At 42.1% G+C, this 24145-nt stretch overlaps 1 protein-coding gene across 1 annotated transcript in view; it reads left to right on the forward strand.

Annotated features, from left to right (window-relative positions):
• Window positions 1–24145, forward strand: part of VWA8 (von Willebrand factor A domain containing 8) — a 486197-nt gene that overhangs the window by 292880 nt on the left and 169172 nt on the right. The window contains exons 25-26 of the mRNA XM_040341313.1: window positions 8913–9032; window positions 10969–11174. Of these exons, the coding sequence (XP_040197247.1) occupies window positions 8913–9032; window positions 10969–11174 (326 nt within the window). The remainder of the gene's footprint in view (window positions 1–8912; window positions 9033–10968; window positions 11175–24145) is intronic.

Here is a 24145-nt window from a genome sequence, read left to right on the forward strand (position 1 = left end):
CATTCTTATTTGTCCTACTGTATTAAACAATTTAGTCATATGGGTCCCTAATAGTGTACTAAAGCTTTTATAATATTGTATGGTGAACCCATCTGGGCCTGGGGCTTTACCATGCTTTATTGTTTTCATTATTGATTGTACTTCCTCCAGAGTAATTGGTTTTCCCAAATCCCTTCGCTCTGGAGGTGTTAATCTAGTCAGACCTGCTGAGGATATATATTTCTCCACAGCCCCAGAGGGGTTCTCCTTCCCTTGAAGGTTATATAACGCGGCGTAGTATTTCCTAAATTCTTGTGCTATTTCTTTTGAAAGGTGGAGTTTTTTATCTTCTTTGGTTTTAATAAATGGGATATATGACCGTGACTGTAATTTTTTCAATTTTTTTGCTAGTAACTTCCCACATTTATCACCTGAATCGTATGTCATCTTCTCTGCATATTGTAAAACCGCTTCAGCCTTATATCTAAGGAGATCCGCTACCTGTCTTCTTAAATGTGTTAATTCAATTCCTATACCCATTTCTGTCTTTTTTTTATGTTGTATCTCCAATCTCTGTATCTTTTCTAATAATTCTTTTATTTGTTTTTCTCTAGCTTTCTTAACTCGGGAACCATGTTTAATTAAAACCCCTCGAATCACTGATTTATGGGCTTCCCAAACTATACCCGGATCACTTTCTTCATTATCATTTGTCTGGAAATACCATGTTATTTCTTTTTTTACATCTTCAATTATATCAGGATTCTGTAGTAGGCTCTCATTTAATTTCCACCTCCGCTCTGACGTCTGAGTTCCCTCTCCCCATGTTATTTCCATTGTTACCGGGGCGTGATCTGTCCAAGTTATATTCCCAATTGAAATGTCCTTTATTAAGTGTAAACACTGATGAGGTATCAGAAAGAGATCTATTCTTGAATATATTTGATGTGGGGTTGAAAAATATGTATAGTCTTTCTCTCCTGCGTGTAATATACGCCATCCATCTACCAACTGAAATTCATGTAGTTTTTGTATGATTCGTTTCCTAATTCCATTTGGTACCGACGACACCCCTACTGAGGTATCTTCCTTTGGGTTTAAAGATATATTCAGATCCCCACCACAAATCAATTTACCCTCTTTAAAATTCATCAATTTAGTGATCACCTTTACTAAGAAACTATCTTGATGTATATTCGGTGCATAGATGGTGGCTAATGTTACCTTCTCACCCCCTATTGTCCCTTTAAGAAACAGGAATCTCCCTCCTGGATCCGCATATTTTTCGGCTAAGGACCATGGTATTCTATTTGCTATTAAAATTGCAACCCCTTTGCTTTTGGCTTCCTGGTTAGAGGCCTGGTATACATTAGGGAAATTCCTATTTTGAAGATATGTATATACCCCATCTTTAAAGTGTGTTTCCTGAATAAATCCTATGTCCGTTTTGAGCGATTTTAGTTCATTTATTAATATTTTACGTTTTTCGGGGATATTAAGTCCTCTTACATTTAGGGAAGTAACCCTTATTTTATCCATCTAACACACCACTTTTAGCAGACAGCGGAGAAGGAGAGGACAAAAATAAATAAATAAATAAAATAAAATAAATTAAAATAAATAAATAAAAAAATTATATAAAATAAAAACAAATTTATAAAAAAAAAAAAAAAAAAAAAAAAAAAAAAAAAAAAAGGGCTCCTCCTATAGGGGTCTTAGGAGGTACGGATTTTATGTTACGGCTTCTACGTGGGACTTCTGTTATCCCGTAGTTACCGAAAATAGGAGGAATAAGCCTGCAAAAGCAGGAGTGGCTGAGCTCCTACTACCTCTCCTCACTTTATTTAATTCCTCTTTAAACCCTTTTAAACGTATTTACCCTGTAGCTCCCCCCTTTTCCCTCTTTCTCTCTCCATCCTTCTCTCCTCCTTCTCCCCCCTCTTTCCTCTTCCCCCTCCCCTTCCCTCCCCTTCACTTTCTAATCTCTATTCTAGTATCCCTCCCCCACCTCTAAATTCCTTCACCATCCCCTCTCCCCATCACCCCTTCCTCATAATTATTTCCTTTATATGCACACATCATTAACATATTTAATTTCACTTCATATCCTATATATTTTAACAAATTATATTTGCATTAATAGGAAATCAGACATTTAGAACATAATTGTTATTCATATTCCTCTTATATTCATATGTCAATATTAACTCCTTTATTTATGAATATACCCCTTATTTGTTCAATCTAGTAAAAATCTTCTCCTCTTCCACCTCCCCCTCCCTCCTTCCCTTTCTATTCCTTTTATCATTCTTTTAATACAGCTTCTACATATTTCCAGTCCTGAACACCCTAAACCTCCTTATGTGATTTACCTATTCCCCTATATGTGAACTTAATAAGTCGTCCCCTATACTAAAAAAAAAAAAAAAAAAAAAAAAAAAAAAAAAAAGGGGGCTCGCTTCACCCTTTATTCCTATTGGTTCTCTCATTAAGTGCAAGATCTCATTTTAAACTCTGAATTATGTGACGTGTTATTTACCTATCTGTGTCTATTTTGTTTCCTCCCCCCCCACCCCACCCCCTCCCATTATCTTTATGTCTAATCTTAATCCCCCTTTCTACCCTCCCTCATACCCTTCCTTCCCCAATAAAGAAAACAAGTCTCCCAAGATGTTTTTACGTGTGCACAATGGTGCATATGATCTCCCTTTCTACCCTCCCCCCCCCCCCCCCCCTCCCCCCAAAAAAAAAAAAAAAAAAAAAAATTATCCCCAAAAGTATTCTTACATGTGCACAATGGTACTAGTGATCAGGTGTTTCCCTCAGGTGCAAAAAAAAAAAAAAAAAAAAAAAATATTTTTTAAAATCCCTAACGTTTAGGGTGGACTATCCTGATCTATTTATTAATGTATAATGCTGTATAATTTATATTCTATTATATATCCCAATTGACAATTAGTATTTTATCAACATATATTTCAATCATAACTAAAACATTCCGGTGATGGTTCATTACCAGTTTATAAGTATAAATATAAATAAAATTATGGGGGGGGGGGGGGGGGGGGGAAAAAAAAAAAAAAAAGAAGAACCACAATGAAGGTGCATACAGTTCATACAGTCAGTCCATATTTCCCTTTCTCCTCGTATCCCCCTATATAAATTGCTTCTGGGGAATGTTTAAAGTGTGGTGGTGGAGGGGGGACTTCCACATTAAAGGGAAACAACAAAAGAAAAGGGGGCAGGGGGATGGCCTAGAAGATAGGCATATAAAAGAAAAAAAAAAGAAGAAAGGCCAACCATCTAGTCAATTTAGTACCGGGGGGAGCCATAATAGTCCTGTATATTCATCTATTTTGTCTTGGAGAAGGATAAAAGAGAAAAGAAAGAAAAAAAAAAAAAAGATTCACAGTTTTCAGTATCCCCTGCCCAGTCCCTATGATTTATTCCGATTTTCTTCTGTTCCTCTGCGTTGTGATTCTCGATCCTTTGTTGTTTGTAGGCCACCTTTCCGACGTGGTCTGTCCATTGGCCGTAGCCAATCTGGGACCTCCAACTTTTCTATTCCCAAAAATTTGAACATCTCTGGAAGCTCTAACGGTTCAGATAGTAAAAATGAAAGTGGCCCTTTCTTAACAAATAATGCGATCGGGTATCCCCAGCTATAGGTCCCACCTACTGATTTAATTTTTTCCAGGAGTGGGCGTAATTGTGCTCGCCGTTGTAACGTGGCCCATGAAAGGTCTGGAAGAATCTTTATTGCCATTTCTTCAAACTTTATTATCTTTGCCTCCCATGCCTTGCGACTAATTATTTCTTTATGTGCATAATGATGGAAACGACCTATCACATCTCTGGGTCTTGCCGGATCGCTGGGCCGTGGCCCCAGGGCCCTATGTAGTCGATCAAATTCAATCTGTTTCTGTTCCTTTATTAATTCAGCCCCTAGCTGCTGGCATATTGTTTGAACAACTCTATGTAGAGATTCTCCCTCAATTTCTTCCGGTATCCCTCTAAACCGAAGATTTAATCTCCGACTTCTGTCTTCGATCTCTTCGAATTTCAAATGTATAGCCGAGCTCTGTGGTCTATAAGGGGGTTCTTTTTTCCTTATCTCCTCTAGCTCAGTTACCCGATCTTCCAACTTCACCACCCGTATCCCTTCTTCTGAAATTTTATCTGAGAGTGCTTGCATCTCAGATCTAATTAATTGCAATTCTTTCCGATGTCCCTCCTCAAGTCGGGTCACCAATGTTTCCATCTCATCCCTTGTCGGGAGGGCCTGAAGGATCGCCATCTCATCCCTGGTTGGTAATGCCTGTAAAATCGCCATTAAATCTATTCCACCTATATTATTTTCCGCCATGTTCTTATGTTCCCAGCTATTTATCTCCTCCTGCTCTTGCCCCCCTTCCGTGGCCTGTGGTGTAGTAAGGCTCATCCGGGGTGCTGCTCTCGAGATCTCCGGATATTCTGTCCCCCTTGTCTCTAGCACTGAGGCTCTTGCTGTGGCAGTTGCTGCTCTTGTACGTAAGAAATAGTCTTTGATCTCTGGCTGTGTCAGAGGGGTCAGTATTGTTTTTGTTGAATTTTGTTGCTGCTTTTGCTGTGGGATTGCTTCCTTTTTTTTCTTTGCTACATTCATCCCGCTGCTGCCAGCAAGATAAATACTGCTTAGTCCCACCGGTTTTTAAGTCTCTTTTTTAAACTTTATTTAGTCAGTAAAAAAAAAAGTCCTGATGTGATCACCCGTATATTCCAGAACATATACCAGCCCGTATACCAGCCTCTTACTGGCAGCTTAGGAATGTACAGCTTAGGAATGAATTCCCACCTCCAGCCCTTTCAAGCCCGTCTTCTTTTACTTAGATTTATAAGTTCAAAAGTTCAAAGGTTCATAGACTCCTCTACTCCTCTTCACATTTCACATTTCCTTGTAACTTCTTTTTTTTTTTTTTTACCTGGCCTCTTACTGGCAGCTTAGGAATGTACAGCCACTTTGTACTCACCGCACTCTTCCCGTCTCTCTCCCAAGCCTCGAGGTCCCTTGTTCAACCCTGTGGTGCTAACTCACAGCCACAGTCACATCAATAGTCTTGGGGGGGTCCGCTTCCCCCCCCCCCCGCTTCTCACACGCAGCACACAGCTGACTTCTCCCTCTCCTCACAGCGCAGCGGTGTGTGTGTATCGGCTCCCTGTCTTCTGTTCTCAGGTTCACTCCCACCTTCTCACACACATCACACGCTGGACGCCGCACGCTCAGCTGTTGAACTGTCTCTACTCACCGGTTGTGAGGAACCAACCAAAACGAGTCAGAAAAAAAAATGATAACCAGGTGAAATTATCTCAGGGCTTCTCAGGACTTTTCAGGGCTTTCAGGCTGCCAGAGATTTCCAATAGTTTTCCGGGCTTCCAGGGCTAAGAAAAGCCTACGAATTTCACTGCTTCAGGTTCAAGTTCTCATTACAGCTCTGCATTAGATCAAGTAAAAAACTTCCAGGTTTGTATAACATTCAATCTATTTAGTATTTAGTGAGGAGAGGTGAGGTATAGCTCAGCTCAGCGTGTGTCTCCTCACTCCACCATTGTTAGGCCACTCCTCCCCCGGTGCTGCTGCAATACTTTCCATAGTGTTGTGTTCTGCTTTTACAGGGAATGCATGTTAGAGAACCAGTAAGTGTCCAAATAAAAAAATTCCAACAGGAGTTTTATAAAGCACTAAAAGAAGTTGAAAAGTATGATCGCTCATCAAAACTTACTGTTGAAGAAGCCATCCTTGTTTATCCAGAGATCGTTAGTGATGTGGCCAGAATAGTTACTGTAATGACACCCACCCACCCAAGTCAGTGTCGAAAGATTATTTTCAGCCCTAAAAATAATAAAGTCTGACTTAAGAGCCTCTATGAAAGAGGATCTGGCAGAGGCAATTCTCTTCCTTAGAACTCTACATTGAATTGATTTGCATTTGCTAAGCCTAGAACTACATTTCAAGATTAATATAAACCATTTCTAGGTTTTACAGATTTTGTTTTTGGTTCATTATAGATAAGCTTTGTTTTTGTTCTAAAACAACCAAATAATGTGGTTTGTATTTTTGAACTGGTAAAGATCCTGTTCCTGATGTTTATGCCTGCTGCTACTATCCAGTCACTTGATTGTTTTCATTGTGTTTGTCTTTTGCTTAAACTGTGCAATACAGTAGACTGTTGGCTTCCCAGCCAGTAGTCCTGTGGTAGGTTGCGTTTCTTTCACTCAAGGAATGTATAAAATACATTTGCATATTAATACAGAGGAGTCGGAGTCGGGGAGTCGGAGTCGGAAGTACATAAAACTGAGGAGTCGGAGTCGGAGTCAGAACATTTATCTACCGACTCCACAGCCCTGGATAGAACACACAGGAAGAGGTCTTTGCCCAAAGAGGAGAGTCCAGCTGAGGAGGGGGCGCTCTGCCCTCCTTAGCACCTGCTGCCATGTGACCTCAGGTGGGAGGCATGGAAGTTGGAGAGCTGGCCTAAGTGTTCTGAAGAACTGACTGAGGGGGAGCTGTCCCTGTAAAGATCTTTCTGGGATCACTGAAGGATGCTGCTGGAGGATTGGACGGAGGCAGCCATTCAGTCCAGAGGCCTTGTGAGTACTGGCTGTAGAGATCTTGCGGCCTGGTTCTTTAGGCTACCCCCTTTGTTCTAGGAAGGAAAGGCAGCTACTGGCTTCAGCAGAAAGGGGATACTGTCTAGTGTCCTGAAGAGCAACAGTGTATTTTCCTTACAGGTGACTTGCTCAAGAGTGCATGGTGCATCAGGTAGGAGCTCCACAGTCCAGTTGAACAAGCTGTCTTCAATGGAATTAGTTAAACCTGGAGTATCTCACCACATTCCCTTCCCTATCCAAGTTCTCAATAAAACATCAAAAACAACCAAAACCCTTAGACCAGTGGTTCTCAATCTTTCTAGTGCCGTGACCCCTTGATAATAATTCCCAAGTTGTGGGGACCCCTAACAGTAAAATTATTTTTGTAGTGTGGGTTGTCAGCCCCCAAGGCAAGACAAGTAATTTGCACCCCTAACCCACGGACATTTAGCACTCCCTGAGTCCCTCCCACTTGTACAGTATTTAAAAACACCTTATGGTACATTTTAGGATGTACCACTCTCTCTTTATTTTCCTTTCTTTCCCTTTTATCTCTCTCTATCCACATTCTTGTTTTTTTTCCTCATCCCTCCCTTTAGCCGTTTTTCTTGTTCTTTCTCTTATTCTTTGTCTCCCTTTTTCTTTGTCCATCCCCCTCTTCTCCTCTCCCTTCCATGTATTCTCTATTTTTATTCCTTTCTCTTGCTCCTTGGCGGGGAGTTGGGATGAGTGGCAACGCTGGTGGGGGGAGTTCTGATCAGCCAACTTAGGTGCTCTTGATCAAGGTCATCTGCTGATCTGAGAACTGTATTGGAGTCTTTTAATGGCAACTCTAATCACAGGTAGTGTTACTCACTGTGTCTCCGACTTTGTGGTGTCTCGTAGCAATGACACCAATGCCAAAATCAGGAGATAGGGTCTCCTCCAGCCCCTCCCACTTCACATTCCTCACCAGTCAGCTGACTTCTAGCCTCCGCCCTCAAGCAATGCCGCGAACTGAATTGGCGGCTGCGAAGAGGCTCAGTGGGCATCCACGGGCTCCAGGAACAGCCCAGCTGGGTGACCACAGGTTCCAGGGACAGCCCTGCTGGGCACATGCAAAGAGGCTGGGAGAGCGGTGCGGACTTCAGAAACAGCCCAGGATTCGGTGACCCCTGGCAAATCATCATTTGACCCCCAGGTTGAGAACCACTGCCCTAGACTGATTATTGAAGAAATGAGCAGAAGTAAGAGTGTACCTGTCTGTGCAAGGAAACACTATGTGTGCCTGGCTGCAAAAGTCAAAAAAGGAGAAGATCCAGGTAATCTTTTTAAGCGGCTCCGACCGGTGTAGCGCTACAAGTGTCAGCAGGACTGCTTATAAACTCCACTAAACATGCATATGACAGGGTGACAACACAACAGAGGAACTGGAGACAGCGTCAGAGTGTTAGATTAAAAGGCTTCCCTGAACCACCTAGCTGCAGGTGCAGGAAGCAAGCTGACCATCCATACTCTCTAACTGGGCATGGAAAAAAAGCTGCCGTGCTCTAACTTAGAGTAGAAAACAAATCTAATGCTTTTCACTCAATCAAGGCTTAAAGGGGTTGTAAAGGTTTGTTTTTTATTTTTTAATTAGGTTCCTTTAAGCGAGTGCATTGTTGGTTCACTTACCTTTTCCTTCAATTTCCCTTCTAAATGTTTTTTTTCTTTGTCTGAATTTCTCATTTCCTGTTTCTCCTCAGTAAGCGGTTCTGGCTGACTAGCCCCCAGCCAGAACGGCTCGGATGATGGGGGCAAGCTTACTGAGTGAGAAATTTAGACAAAGAAAACAACCATTTAGAAGGGAAATCGAAGGAAAAAGTAAGTGAACAATGCACTAGCTTACAGGAACCTATTTAGAAAATTAAGAACAAACCTTTGCAACCCCTTTAATCGTAGCAATCTCTATGATTAAGCCATGATTTTGTTAAAGATTTTTTTAAACCTATTAGAAGGGTGGTCTTAAGGCAGGGACTGCCATTACTATGTCTTTGGACAGTTTCTGCAATAAACATGGATTCTTGAAATCTATCCAGCAGGCAGCAGCCTTTTTGTCTACTGTCAATGAGTGTTGCCGCGTTTGTTTAAGAACCTTTGTGGCAGTTATCAGGTATTATTTTAACAAAAGCAGGTCATTTTTAAAGATTTTAAATTACTTTTTAAATGAAATAACATATTAAATATTTTTTTGAGGTTTTTGTGTATGTGTTTGCATCTACTTTAACTTTTACATCAATTACAGTCACAAAGCCTGTATAACCACAAATCTTTTATATATTTGCCAGATCCATTAGAACGGAAAGGAAGCGATAATGTGATCCCTATTCATCCTGATTTCAGAATGATTGTGCTGGCTAACAGACCTGGGTTCCCTTTTCTGGGAAATGATTTTTTTGGTGCTTTGGGTAAGTTATCATACCTAGCTCACATGTAGGCTTGTATAAACATTTAAAATGGAAATATGTTGACTAAATCAAGATATCATCCATCTCTGTTTTAAAGTGTAAGTCTACTGTAACACTAAAATCACTGCATCTACAGACATCCATTATCTAACAGTGAGCTATCTAGCCCTGTAAAGAAGAATTTAGTATACAGTGCATCCGGAAAGTATTCACAGCTCTTTACTTTTTCCATATTTTGTTATGTTACAGTCTTATTCCAAAATGGATTCAATCCATTATTTTCCTTTAAAATTCTACAAACAATGCCCCATAATGACAATGTGAAAGAAGTTTGTTTGAAATCTTTGCAAATTTATTAAAAAAAATCTGTGGTAAATTCAGTTGATTGGACATGATTTGCCAAGGCACACACCTGTCTATATAAGGTCCCACAGTTAACAGTGAATGTCGGTGCACAAAGCAAGCCATGAAGTTCAAGGAATTGTCTGTAGCCCTCCAAGACAGGCATAGATCTGGGGAAGGGTACAGAAAAAAAATTCAACATTAAAGGTCCAAATGAGCACAGTAGTCTTCATCATTTGTAAATAGAAGAAGTTTGAAACTGAACAATTGGGGGAGAAGGTCCTTAGTCAGGGAGGTGACCAAGAACCTGACGGTCACTCTTAAAGAGCTCCAGCATTTCTCTGTGGAGAGAGGAGAATTTTCCAAACGAACAACCATCTCTGCATCACTCCACCAATCAGGCCTGTATGGTAGAGTGGCCAGATGGAGGCCACTCCTCAGTAAAATGCACATGACAGGAGTTTGCCAAAAGCACCTAAAGAACTTTCAGACCATGACAAACAAAATTCTCTGGTCTGATGAAGCAGAGTGAATTCTTTGGTGTAAATGGCAAGCGTTATCTCTGGAGGAAACCAGGCACTGCTTATCACCTGGCCAATACCATCCCTACAGTGAAGCATGGTGGTGGCAGTATCATGCTGTGGGGATTTTTTTCAGTGGCAAAAACTGGGAGACTTGTCAGAATTGAGAGAAAGATGAATGCAGCTAGAGACTTTCTTCATGAAAACCTGCTCCAGAGCTCTCTGGACCTCAGACTGGGGTGAATATTTATTTTCCAATGGGACAATGACCCTAAGCACACAGCCAAGATAACAAACAGTGGCTATGGTACAACTCTGTGAATGTCCTTGAGTGGCCCAGCCAGAGCCTAGACTTTAACCTGATTGAACATCTCTAGAGAGATCTGAAAATGGCTGTGCACTGACGCTCCCCATCCAACCTGATGGAGGTTGAGAGGTCTTGCAAAGAAGAATGGGAGAAACTGCCCAAAGATAGGTGTGCCAAGCTTGTAGCATCATACTCAAAAAGAGGCTGTAATTGGTGCCAAAGGTGCTTCAACAAAGTATTGAGCAAAGGCTGTGAATATTTATGTACATGTTTTTTTTATTTATTTTTTATAAATTTGCAAAGATTTCAAACAAACTTCTTACATGTTGTCATTATGAGGTATTGTTTGTAGAATTTAGGGGAAAATAATAAATTTAATCCATTTTGTAATAAAGCGGTAACATAACAAAATGTGGAAAAAGCGGTGTGAATACTTTCCGGATGCACTGTACATACCTTTTTTGAAGCCGATCTGATCCGGTTTCAAGCGGCGGAATCACTGCAGAGGACAGAGCCAACAACGGCTGTCAATTTTGTCAATTTTTTAATTATGATCGTACGTTTTTCTAAGTAAATACATATTATTCAAATGTGATGTTCTGCAGTGGTGACCTTGGTAGGATTTTTTTCCTCCTTTATGCATAGGGTTAGGTGCCATGTCAGATTAATATTGTTGCCTGTATCTGTGCATTTGTTTATTTTCTTGGGTTTGTTAGTTTTTCATCCCGTTCATAGAGTTGATCTGACTTTGTGTTTTTTTTTACAGGGGATATATTTAGCTGCCATGCAGTGGATAATCCAGTACCACAATCTGAGCTGGCAATGTTGAGACAGTATGGACCCAATGTGCCTGATGCTGTGCTGCAGAAGCTAGTAGCTGCCTTTGGTGAATTGCGAACAATGGCAGACCAAGGAATTATCACATATCCTTACTCAACCCGTGAGGTTGTTAATATAGTGAAACATTTGCAGGTAACCTAAGACTCAGCATGACAGAATGCTATTCAGATTTACTATGGATGACTGAGGAATAAAGTCAACAATTAAAGAATATTTTTACTTTGGTCATTGCTTTTTATAACAGCTGTGCATGCTTATTTTTTGCATACTTTTACTTACTGTAGATTTCTCAGGGTTAATTTAAGTAGAAAATCTTTATTTGGTTAAAATTGGCTGTGTGCAGTGACTGCTTCTTGGCGGGTTTGCTCAGGTGGATTAGGACTAGTATCCAAACACGCCTGAGCCCATCCCTGGAAGAGAAACCAATAGGGCCTCTTCGTTCATAAAAATCCTACCTGTCTTTTTTTTTTTTTAGGTGTTATTCTGTAGTTTAAGTAGTGATTAACACATCTCTGGATACAACATTTTTATTTGTGCATATTTTTGTTAACTTTTTTGAGTCATATATTGTTTGTTATATACGAGTAGTTGGGAACCACAGGATATAAGGCTTGCAAATGCGCCTAATGTTTTTAATCAAATTAACCATGTATAACAGACTGGTGCTAATAATCAGTTACCCGGTGTTCAATTACACTGATTAACTGAAACTGATAAAGTGGTGTATGAAATACAACTAGAATGGGAGAATCACACTAGTGTCCCTGTAGATGTGGCAATTCCGGCAATGCGTTGAAGGCAGCATTGCAAAAAGACATGCTTCCTTCCCAAAAGAAGAAGAGAAAAAAAAGCATAAACAAAGTGCCAAGGTTAAAGTCCGACAATGTCATGTTGGTGTTGTGACCAAATAGCTATTTTTCTGATATAAGACAGCTAACTCACCTACACTCAAAAACTCAAAGTGACTGCAGTAGGTGACCTAGCGAAATCTCAAATCAAATAAAACAAGATCATTCAAGTTTCAATATTATGTCCTGCTCCTCATTTTTTTCCAGATAAACTAAACCAGTCCTTGTCTGTACATGGACAGGCTGTAAGATTTGCCACCTACATTGTACTGTGTATAACACAGTATTGTTTGCTGGGTGTACATTTGTGACTGTTAATAAATCCTTCTCTGGACAATTTGATTCTTAATGAATGTCCATAACTTTATATCTGTGGATACTTTGAAACTTACGTAGGCAAGCATATACATTTTTTTTACAGAATGCAAAATCATAGCCTTGTCTGTATGCGATGTTAGAAGCCATCCTACTTGCAACCTTTATTATTCTCCCAGAAAGTACTGCTTTGTATATGCAGTGAGCTTTCATATTTGCAAAATAATATTTTGCTCTCTTACTAATATGCTGTGGACTTTCCATGAAAATTTGAAGGTCCAACGTCCCACTAGCCCCTTTGCTGTCCAAGCAATAATAGCTGTAAAAAATAAATAAAAATAAATAGGATTTTTTACAGAAAAAAAAATACCTTGATCCCAATTTTAGATGCTTCTTGGGAGACATGGGTGATGTCATCATGGCTCACTGCTGCCCCCTGGGATAGCTCAGAATTTGAAATTCCCCATAGCAGGTAAAGGGTTACAGGTTAACGGCCTAGACCAGGGGTCCTCAAACTATGGCCCGTGGGTCAGATACGGCCTTTCCGGGTGATATACTCAGCCCACGGACTGCCCCTTCCATAATATCGCAACACTCGAACTCCCCCTCCGCTCTACTACCTGTCTTCACGCAAGACAGGAAACATAACAGATCCAGACAAAGGGCTGGACTTTTTATGTTAAGAAGCAGGTGATTGATTGTTGGGACCGCCCCACTGTCTAGTAACCAATCACCTACCTTTAACATGAAAAGTCCCACCCTTTGTCTGGACCTGTCATGTTTCCTGTCTTGCATGCATAAGGTAGCAGAGGGGAGGGGGAGTGCAAGTGCTGTGATCTTATGGAATTGTGTAATATCGATATAGGGTCCTGTGATGGAGGGCTCTGTGTTGGAGAGCTTTGTGATATGGGGGCTCTGTGGGCGGGGGATTTCTGTAAAATGGGGGCTTTGTGAGTGGGGACTCTGTGATATGGGGGCTCTGTGGGCAGGGGGGCTTTATGAGTGGGGATTCTGTGGGCGCGGGGCTCTGTTATATGGGGGGGTCGGCTCTGTGATTGACAGAAGTCTATGATGGGGGGGGGGCTGTGATGGAGATGAATCTGTGATGGGGGAGGGGGCTGTGATGAGTGGCTCTGTGATAGAGAGGAGTCTGTGATGGGTGGTTCTGTGAGGCTCTGTGATGGATAGGAATCTGTGATGGGGGGGCTTTGTGATGGATAGGAATCTGTGATGGGGGGCTTTGTGATGGAGAGGAATCTTTGATGGGGGATCTGTGAACTGGCCCCCTGTTTAAAAAGTTTGAGGACCCCTGGCCTAGACTATGCTTAGATGGCCATATAAAGCACCCTTGACAAAAGAACACATTTAGGTATTTTTATTTTATGTCTGTTGTGAATGCAGCTGGCCCACCGTTTGCGTTGCAGCCAGTTAATCTGTATGAAAAACGTGCAAGTGCTGCTACAGTTACATTTTTACTTTAAGCATATGATGTTATTGCATTTTTCTCTATCAGCTCATGAAGTTTATATTGAAAGTATCCTTCAGGTGTTATGAATTAAAGTACAATTGAGATGCATTGGCTAAAATAAAATCCGTAAATTGATTATTTTTAAAAATAGCCTAAAACTAGAAAACTAAATTAATGAAAGAAACAGAAGTGTCACCTTTAATCAATAAATTGGACTGGCTGTTGTTTTTTGTGGATTAATGTCACCCGCTCTAATCCAATTCTAGCAATCAATGATCTGTCAGTGTCCGTGTGACACGCTTTGCTGCCTTAAAGCCTGTAGGATATCCTTGTGATGACAGTGTGTTTTTCATGTGCATATTTTGAGCTTGGTTAGCAGCTTTGCATAGATAATGTGTTTTACTGTGTTTTTTTATTCTTTGCATATAAATGTATCTTTCTTTCTGGCAAGCCAGCAATAATTACACGAAACATGAAAAAAATACTGTAAAAAAAATAATACAATATCTAGAACAGCCTTTTTCAACCATGGTGCCTAGGCACTCAGGTTTCCTCAGGGGTGCCTTGGCAAAATGCCTAAACATTGCCCAAAAATTGTATACAAGCCAGGGAGTGGATCAAGCATCTAACACCGGCGTTGTAACAACCAGTGATTTCATTGATTGATAAGAAAGACACTGGGCGCCTGCACAGCATCCTTGTTTGCCCTTCTCTGTTAGCACTGGGGTCACTTTAGCTGAGCGAGAGAGAGAAGAGAAGCACTGGAAAACTAGTCAGTACCAATATGCAAAGGGTGTTTGCTTTGGAAGAATAAATCGCCTCTTACATTGGGTGTCCAACATTCTGTGTTATGCAAAACTATTAGTTTAATTTTATACATTTTAAAATGAGGTGCCTTTTAAAGAGGAAATAAAGCCTGATGGGGTTTACTTCCTCTATCATTCCCTGCAAAGGTAAAGCATAATGGGCTACTATGCATCGCATAGTAGCCAGTTATGTGACACTTGCCTGCAGTAGAAGCCCGCAATGTCACCGTCTTCCACGCTGGTAGTGAGCATCCATCTTGACCCCTCTTCTTCTGGGGGCCGCGAACTCCAGCTCTCTGACTGGCCAGAGTCGCGTGATGTCACTCCCACGCATTCGCGAAGGAGCCACTTTTCACTGCATGACCCCTGCTTGAAACGGCGCAGTGTGCCCTTGCAAGACGGCGCATGCGCCGTTGAAGTCATCGCTCGGGGAAATTGCATATATCTCCGAGACTGTGTAGGTCTCAGGGATATTGCAAGCACTTACAGGTAAGCCTTAATCTAGGCTTACCTGTAGGTGTAACTTGTCCCAGAGGGTTTACAACCACTTTAAGACTGTGCAGAATTTAAAGGGTGCCTTGACTGAAAAAAAGGTTGATAAACACTGATCTACCATACATACAGGGGAACTCAGAATGGCTTTAATGCCACTTTTCTGGAAGTATTTCCCCCAAGAACTGTCTGCGCCTAATTCAGGCAAGCATTGATGCCAGTGTCGCTTACCAACACGTGTGGCAAGTTCAAGTAGTTCTTACTACCACCACTTTAAGAATCTAAGGCTGTGGCAGCAACAAATTCTTACTACCAATTCTCAGTTTAGGAAACTGGCAGTAATTAAAACCAATCTTAAGCTGGCATACAGAAGTGAGCCAGTATTTAGAGCAGGCCATGCAATGTGACAGCTTCCTGCACCGGAGTGCATCCCCTGCCTTATTCAGCTGTCGGCCTGGAAATTCCCTGGCCAAAAGTCTAAGCGAATGGTCCAGGACGGAAAAAGCTGATATTACTCAAGTATAAGCAATGCCCATATTTCTTGCCACAGGGTGTGTGGAACCTGATGAGGAACAGAAAAACAAATTTTTGAGTGACAGTGAACAGCAATGGGCGTATTTGAAAGCTGATTGGACTGAATAGTGTCTAATGATCTGCCCACTGCTGTGTGCTGTCACTCAAAAGTGGAGTTGACCTGATGAGAAAACAGTCTCTCAGTTTCCTATGAGACTCTGCCAACCCCTAAAATAAAAATCCTAGGTCAAGCACCCGTCGGGAGTGCACTGGGGAAGGAGTGTACAGTGCGAACACACCCTAGTGCAGACACAGACAAATTCATGTACCTGTCATAGAATTGGGCACAAGCACGACACTTTCAGAGCTATACCCAGATGGAATTTACAACACCCTTTATAAATTCCACTGATAATGTCTTGGCTTGGAGTTGAACTTTATAGTTCAGTATGGAAAGGGGGTTCCCCAAAACACTGCTTTGACATTCAGACAGGCTAAACAACCTTTAAAGTGTGTCTAAATCCAAAAAAAAATAAAAAATCTGCGTAATATGCCTTAGATGTGGTGGCTGCATTATTTTTCACCTTTTTAGGTTAAGAACAGAGAACATTTTCAGCAAGTAAAGGGGTATATTTATCAATGTATTTTACCCACAATTCAGATTCACCCATTTTTCTAATCAGATCTTATGTAAAAAATGGTGAATCTTGGGTAACAGTTGTGTGAATTTTGGGTGAAAATAAGGGAAAAAATGCCTGATGAAAAGTAATGCAAACACTACATCTGAGGATTTTTAAGCTGGCAGTAGTTAATATTAATGTTTTTCTTTGGGTGGTTTTATATGCTTTGAAACTGTCTTTTTTCTTCTTTTTTTTTTTCTAACAATACATTTTTATTTATTTATGATGAATATCATTTCAGATATTAAGCAATATTAGACATCACTTTGAAAGGGTTGATCATAGCGCTTATTCAACAAATATTGTAAAAAACAAAACAAGGTATTGCAAAAGAAATAAGGCATAACCGATATTGATATATTTTTGTTAGTCAGACTCCACTTACCCCAGATGGGATCAAACTGTAAGGAGGGGCTGTCCAACAATTTATTACTATCAACAAGGATCAAAGGTTCTAGTGTTAGCTAATGAACTACATCTAAATCTCACATTATAAGGACAGTTATATCAAAATCACACTCCTTTAAGTATTTAGAAGCTCTAGAATGAGATATCCAGGCTTGCCATATATTTTTAAAGGTAATAGTGGAGTAATTTTTATATGCTAGCATTAGTTCGAATTTTGCTTGAGTGTTTAACCACTTAAGGACTGGAAGGATTTGCCCCCTTTATGACCAGGCCATTTTTAGCGATACGGCACTGCGTCACTTTAACTGACAATTGCGCGGTCGTGCGATGTTGTAACCAAACAAATTTTTTTCCCCACAAATAGAGCTTTCTTTTGGTGGTATTTGATCACCTCTGCGGTATTTATTGTTTCCGCTCTAAACAAAGAAAGAGCAACAATTTGGGGGAAAAAATCTATATTTTTTACTTTTTTCTATAATATTCCCCCTCCCCCAAAAAAATTCATCAGTTTAAGGCAATATGTATTCTTATATTTTTGGTATTAAAAAAAACGTGTTACGAGTATTCTGATTGGTTTGCGCAAAAGTTATCTTGTCTACAAAATAGGGGATAGATTTATGGCCTTTTTATTATTTATTTATTTATTTCTTGTAATGGCGTCGATCTGCATGACTGCGACATTGCGATGGACAGATCGGACACTTTTGACCCTTTTTTAGGACCAGTGGCATTTAATCAGCGATCGGCGCTAAAAAATAACCACGGATTACTATATAAATGTCACTGGCAGGGAAGGGGTTAACACTAGGGGGTGATCAAGGGGTTAAGTGTTCCCTAGGGAGGTGTTTCTAACTGTGGGGGGATGGGACTGACTAGCAGAGGCGAGAGATCGTTGGTCCTGATCACTAGGAACAGCAGATCTCTCTTTACTCCCCTGTCAGAACGGGGATCTTTCTGTTTACATTGACAGATCCCCATTCTGGCTCTCGGTGGACATCTCAGTCACGCGCATTGGCTCTGGTGTCACGCACGCCCCCTATCACTCTTAAAGTGACCGACGTACACCTACTGGGATTCGCACAGCCGTGCCAACCTTCCGGAGTATTATGACGGTCAGCAAGCGATAATCTAGAGATTACATTTGAAAGGTTAGGTGCATCAGAGGATTTTCACAAACTACGGTAGGTATAGTAAGCCTTGCCCCTGTAAATATATGAGACACAATCGTACTTTAAATTTGCAATAGAGCTATAGCAGTAGTAAGTTTAGTTAGATTGCCTGTGAGATTGGACATGAAGGTGGATATAAAATTCCTGAAGCAGTCTTTTTTAATCCGAGTGACGTGCCATTTAGGTTCTTTTGGGGTGTCTTAGCATTTTGTGATTCTTTCTATTAAAAACATTTTACTCCTGTGATTTTTCCCTAAATAAATGTCTCTCAAGTGAAGTGCTTGTATATACATGCACTGTTACTATTATTTTTAATCTGGTTGTTTAATTTATATTTATTTTAAAGAATGTGTTTCATGAGATGTGAACCTTTCCAACCACAAGATGGTGACATTAGTTCTGGTGATTGAGGCTTTAAAATTTGATTTACTTTTACCACATTTAGATTTGTTTTTACTATTTATATTATCCAAGTTTCCTATTGGAAATATGGACAATTTTTGATACTGCCACATTATGTTGCTTTTTTGTGAAATTGGGATAGATTTTCCTTTAAAAATTTCTGATCCTGGCCGCCTGTGTGTGATTTAATATTATTGTTCCTGGTACAGTGTCACTTCCAGTTTCTATGCACTCTCTGCCTTCGGAGCGCATTTTAAATTGGAGGCGGTCATTTCCATCCTATATAGCATAGTGCAGAGCAGTAACCACACCCCTGATGACGTCTGTTTATAAAGAAACGCGCTGGGTGGAGCCAGGTCAAGTGACGTCGCCATGCAAGGTGGTCAGACATTTTGTTTGGAAACTTGGTAATCACTGTTGAACTGACATGTGGTCTATGTCTTAAAGTTTGTGAGTTTTTGAATGCACTTTAGTAAATGTAAATTGGTTTTAAACACTGCAGAATGGGGTTTTGTTTTACCTCTCCATGCTACATGGTCTGACATCGGTTTTGATGATACATTCTGGTCCAGAGGATCCTTAATTATCAGGAGGCTACTCTGAGAGCACCTTTTGAGACTGAGGTTAATTTGAGCACAGCTGACCACTCTTATTCAGGGGGTCCACAAAGGAGGGTAAGAGGCTTGTAATGTTGTGATATTGGTGGAGGACATCTGCTTATCACCCTTTGTGTTACTAGTGCACCAGCCTTTGGATACTCTCATGGTACTGTGATGGACTTTTTGTTTACTCCATGAAATTGCTGCTTATGTATTTTTCTTCAGCAGAGTCACATATTGCCTTGGGTTCATGAGTCCGTAGCCAGTAGAAGGAATAAATCTCTTTGCATTGGTGGTCATTGGGAGCAATAAATGCCCCTGCATCATCTGCCAGTATAAGTGTCAGTAGGAGGAATGGTGCCCCAGCACTGGTGTCTGTGGGAGGAATGGTGCTACAACATTGATGTTCAATTGCACTTGCCTCTGTGCAGGCTCCATTTCCCACTCTGCTTTTTGTGATAATGTCACAGGTAGAACTTTACAGGCACCATGATCACTCTGCTAGTGATTAAAAGTGCCTGGTGCTGCAACTCTCAGTATTTCAGCACCCACTGCCACTCTACATCCAGCAGCTTCCTCCAGCTCGCAGTAAGAATCATAACATGCAGGGACTAGTTTTTGGCAACCAGCAGGCCATAATTTGGGGGCAGGTATGTAAATAATACGTTGAATATAATTTTAGTTTGATGCATGTCTTTTTTAACCAGTTCCCGACCACCGCATGTACATATACGTCCACAATATGGCACGTACAGGCACATGGGCGTATAGGTACGTCCCCGCCTTACCTCGGTTCGGGGGTCCGATCGGGACCCCCTCCGGTACATGCGGCGGCCGGGAACGGTGTACGGGAGGTCCGGGAGGAGGGGGCGGCTATTGGTTTCCAGCCGTCCCCTCTCGATCTCCCTCAGCGAATGAGAATGCAGCAGAGCCCTCCCTGCCTGTGTAACTGTAAACACAGGCAGGGAGGAAGTGACGTTTTCTCCCCTCTGGCGGTCTTTTCGTTTGATTCCAGAGGAGAGAAGACGTCAGTACTGTGAGTTGCACCAACAGCACACTGACACAGCACACATAGGCACATAACCCCCCCCGATCACCCCCCCAGCACCCCCAGATCACCCCCTGTCACAGTGTCACTGATTGCAGTGATCATTTATTTTCTGATCACTGCTTTTAGTGTCAGTGTGACAGAAAAAAGTGTCAGGGCAGTTAGGTTTAGGCCCCTTTAGGTCCAGGGTAGCCCCCTACCCCCCCCCCAATAAAGGTTTAACCCCTGATTGCCCCTAAAGTTAACCCTTTCACCCCTATTGCCAGTGTCACTAAGCGATCGGTTTCTGATCGCTGCATTAGTGTCACTGTTGCCGCTAGGCAGTTAGTTTTTTTTGAGGTTCGCCGCCAGGTTTATATAGCGTTAGGTACCCCCATAAATAAAGGTTTTAACCCCTGATTGCCCCTAGAGTTAACCCTTTCACCCCTATTGCCAGTGTCACTAAGCGATCGGTTTCTGATCGCTGTATTAGTGTCACTGTTGCCGCTAGGCAGTTAGTTTTTTTTGAGGTTCGCCGCCAGGTTTATATAGCGTTAGGTACCCCCATAAATAAAGGTTTTAACCCCTGATTGCCCCTAGAATTAACCCTTTCACCCCTATTGCCAGTGTCACTAAGCGATCGGTTTCTGATCGCTGTATTAGTGTCACTGTTGCCGCTAGGCAGTTAGTTTTTTTTGAGGTTCGCCGCCAGGTTTATATAGCGTTAGGTACCCCCATAAATAAAGGTTTTAACCCCTGATTGCCCCTAGAGTTAACCCTTTCACCACTGATCACTGTATAAGTGTCACTGGTGACGTGGTTAGCCAGTTAGTTATTTAGTTATTTTAGGTTCGCCACCAGGTTTTTAGAAAGCGTTAGGTACCCCCATATATTACCGAATAAAGGTTTTAACCCCCTGATTGCCCCCTAGTTAACCCTTTCACCAGTGATCACCGTATAAGTGTTACGGTTGACGCTGGTTGGTTAGTTTGCTGTTTATAGCATCAGAGCACCCGCCGTATATAACCCAATAGGTTTAACCCCCTGATCACCCGGCGGGTGATATAAATTTTATTTTAGCGCCAGTCAGGGTCTGCGTCACCCCAGGCAGCGTTAGGTTAGAGCCAGTACCGCTTACACCCACTCGCTAAGCATACACCCCCCTTAGTGGTATAGGATCTGAACGGATCGATACCTGATCTGATCAGATCTATACTAGCGTACCCAGCAGTTTAGGGTACCCAAAAACGCATTGTTAGCGGAATCAGCCCAGATACCCGCTAGCACCTGCGTTTTCCCCCTCTGCCCAGCCCAACCCACCCAAGTGCAGTATCGATCGATCACTGTCACTTACAAAACACAAGACACATAACTGCAGCGTTCGCAGAGACAGGCCTGATCCCTGCGATCGCTTACAGTTTTTTTTGAAGCGTTTTCTACATTTGCTTTTCTATAGTCAGGTGCTTTTTTTACCTGTGAATCCTTACCATTGTACCACTAAATTTAGAGTCCAAAATGGCAAACCGAAGGTACAATGATAAGCAGGCCTTTGAGTTCATGTGCATGTCAGATAGTGAAGAGGAGGAGGTCACGCATCTGACAGATTCTGGCTCAGAATATGAACCCATTTACGACAGCGGCTCCATGTCAGATAGCTCGCACGACGAAGTTGAGGTCCCTGCTAAGGCCAGGCGTACCCGATCCCATTCTGATGTTGTTGAGCAGCAAGAACCGCAGGACCCTCGTATGGAGCAGAGATCCAGTACTAGCGCCGCTATTCCTTCTGGTGAATTGGCAAGCACCAGCGGCCTAGTACACCCTGGTCGTTTATCCAGCACTGCAGTAACACTTGGTGACGTGGCGAGTCCCATAAGTGCAGTTGAAGCTGGCGATGTGGCAAGCACAAGTAGTGTCCCGCTGCCACCAAGAAAAAGACAGAGACAGGCCCGTCGTGCCCATAGTGCCCTTCCTGTAGAATTTGCCTATCCTGATTGGGTCCCCACCACTTCTACAGCACCTGTACTTCCCCCATTCACTGGCCAACCCGGTATTCAGGTGGATACAGCGAACTTTATGTCACTTGATTTTTATTCGCTGTATTTCACGGAAGATCTCTATAGATCTATTGTGGACCAGACCAATTTATATGCTGGTACTTACATCGCCGCTAACCCCCAGTCTCGCCTTGCCAAAGAATGGAAACCTCTCGAGGTTTCCGAATTTAAGACCTTTCTGGGCCTTACCCTCAACATGGGCATACACAAATTTCCGTCATTGCGGATGTATTGGTCCACACATCCCATTGACCATATGTACATTTTCTCTGCTCACATGGCCAGGAGACGATACGAGGCGATCCTGCGGTTCCTGCATTTCAGTGACAATGCACTTTGTCGTCCACGTGGAGACCCTGAATTTGACCGGCTCTACAAAATTCGGCCCCTCGTAAACCATTTCAACGAACGTTTTGCAGCCTTGTTTAATCCCCAGCAGGTTGTATGCGTTGATGAGTCCCTGATTAAATTTGCTGGCCGCTTGTCTTTCAAACAGTACCTTCCCAGCAAGCGTGCCAGATACGGGGTCAAGCTCTATAAGCTCTGTGACAGGGCCACAGGCTACACATGGAGCTTTAGGGTTTACGAGGGAAAAGATAGTCAGGTAGAGCCGGAAGGATGCCCAGATTACATGGGGAGCGCTGGCAAGATTGTTTGGGACTTGGTGTCACCCTTATTCGGAAAGGGGTACCATTTGTATGTGGACAATTTTTACAGCAGCGTGCCACTTTTTAGCCACTTATTTGATCAACAGATTGGAGCATGTGGCACCGTGCGACCTAATCGCCGGGGCTTCCCCCAGCGGCTTGTAGATGCCCGTGTTAGGCCGGGGGCGAGAGCCTGCTGCAGATGTAAAAATTTGCTCGCTGTGAAGTGGCGGGACAATAGGAATGTTTTCGTTCTTACCACCCTTCACGCAGACACGACAGTCCAAATTCGTACGGCGACTGGTGTTGTGGAGAAACCCCTCTGTGTCCACGAATATAACCTTAATATGGGAGGGGTGGACCTCAACGACCAGTTGATGGCGCCGTATCATATTGCCCGTAAGACGAGACGCTGGTACAAAAAAGTGTCTCTACATTTATTTCAATTGGCTCTACTGAATGCTCATGTCGTATACAGAGCTTCAGGACGGAATGAATCCTTCCTTCAATTCCAGAGGGATATCATCACAGAACTCCTGTATCCAGGCGGTATTGTACCTCACCATCTCCTACCAAATGCAGTAAGCCGACTGCATGAGAGGCATTTTTCTTATGTCCTCCCGAGTACCCCTACCCAACGAGCCCCCCAAAGAAAATGTCGTGTCTGTACCAAGCGCGGATTTAGGCGTGACACCCGTTATTTTTGTCCCAAATGTCCTGGCAATCCTGGTCTTTGTATTGGTGAATGTTTTGAACGCTTCCACACACACGTTAATTATTAGTGTAGGGTGAAACATTTCACAGGCTAGGCACACTCACACAGGGTCTCCCAAGATGCCATCGCATTTTGAGAGACCCAAACCTGGAACCGAAAAGTTGAAGTTACAGTTCACAGTTACAAAAAAAAGTGTTAAAAAAAAAAAAAAAAAAAGTAAAAAATAAAAACACACAAAAAAATATAAAATAAAAAAACCAAAAATAGTTGTCGTTTTATTGTTCTCTCCCTCTCTATTCTCTCTCTATTGTTCTGCTCTTTTTTACTGTATTCTATTCTGCAAAGTTTTATTGTTGTTATGTTTTTTCATGCTTGCTTTTCAGGTATGTAATTTATTTTACTGTTTTCAGGTACGCCATTCAGCTGTTGCGCGGACTTATTTATCTTGACAGCAACAGCGTTTGCTCCCACGATATATAAAGCCGCGACTCCAGTGCTGTAGGAGGTGATTTCACCACCACAGTTAAAAAAAAGAGCATATATGCCGAAGCATGCGGGCAGCAGGGGCGGAGGAGCGATTTTGCTCCTAATGCCGCGTACATACGGTTGACATTCCTACGGAGGCTTTCCCGTGGAAAAGTCTGACCATGTGTACACGGCATAGAAAAGTCCGACCGTGTGTACGCGGCATAGAAAAGTCCGACCGTACGCGGCATAACTTTTTTGCGGGAGGATGCCCCCATGCTTTGGCATATATATATATTTTAGGCACAGGTTGCGTTAAAAAATGTTTTATTTTTTACTATGTTTTTTATAGGTATTTGCTTTGCAGGTATGGTATGATCTTACTGTTATACTGGAATGTTACTTTGTTTTAATGTTAACCATCATTTGCTTAGCAGGTACGCCATTCAGTTGCAGTGCGGATTTATTTAGCGTGACAGCAACAGCGTTTGCTCC

This window comes from Rana temporaria, chromosome 2 (genome assembly GCF_905171775.1).
Source record: "Rana temporaria chromosome 2, aRanTem1.1, whole genome shotgun sequence".
In the NCBI taxonomy this organism is placed as follows: domain Eukaryota; kingdom Metazoa; phylum Chordata; class Amphibia; order Anura; family Ranidae; genus Rana; species Rana temporaria.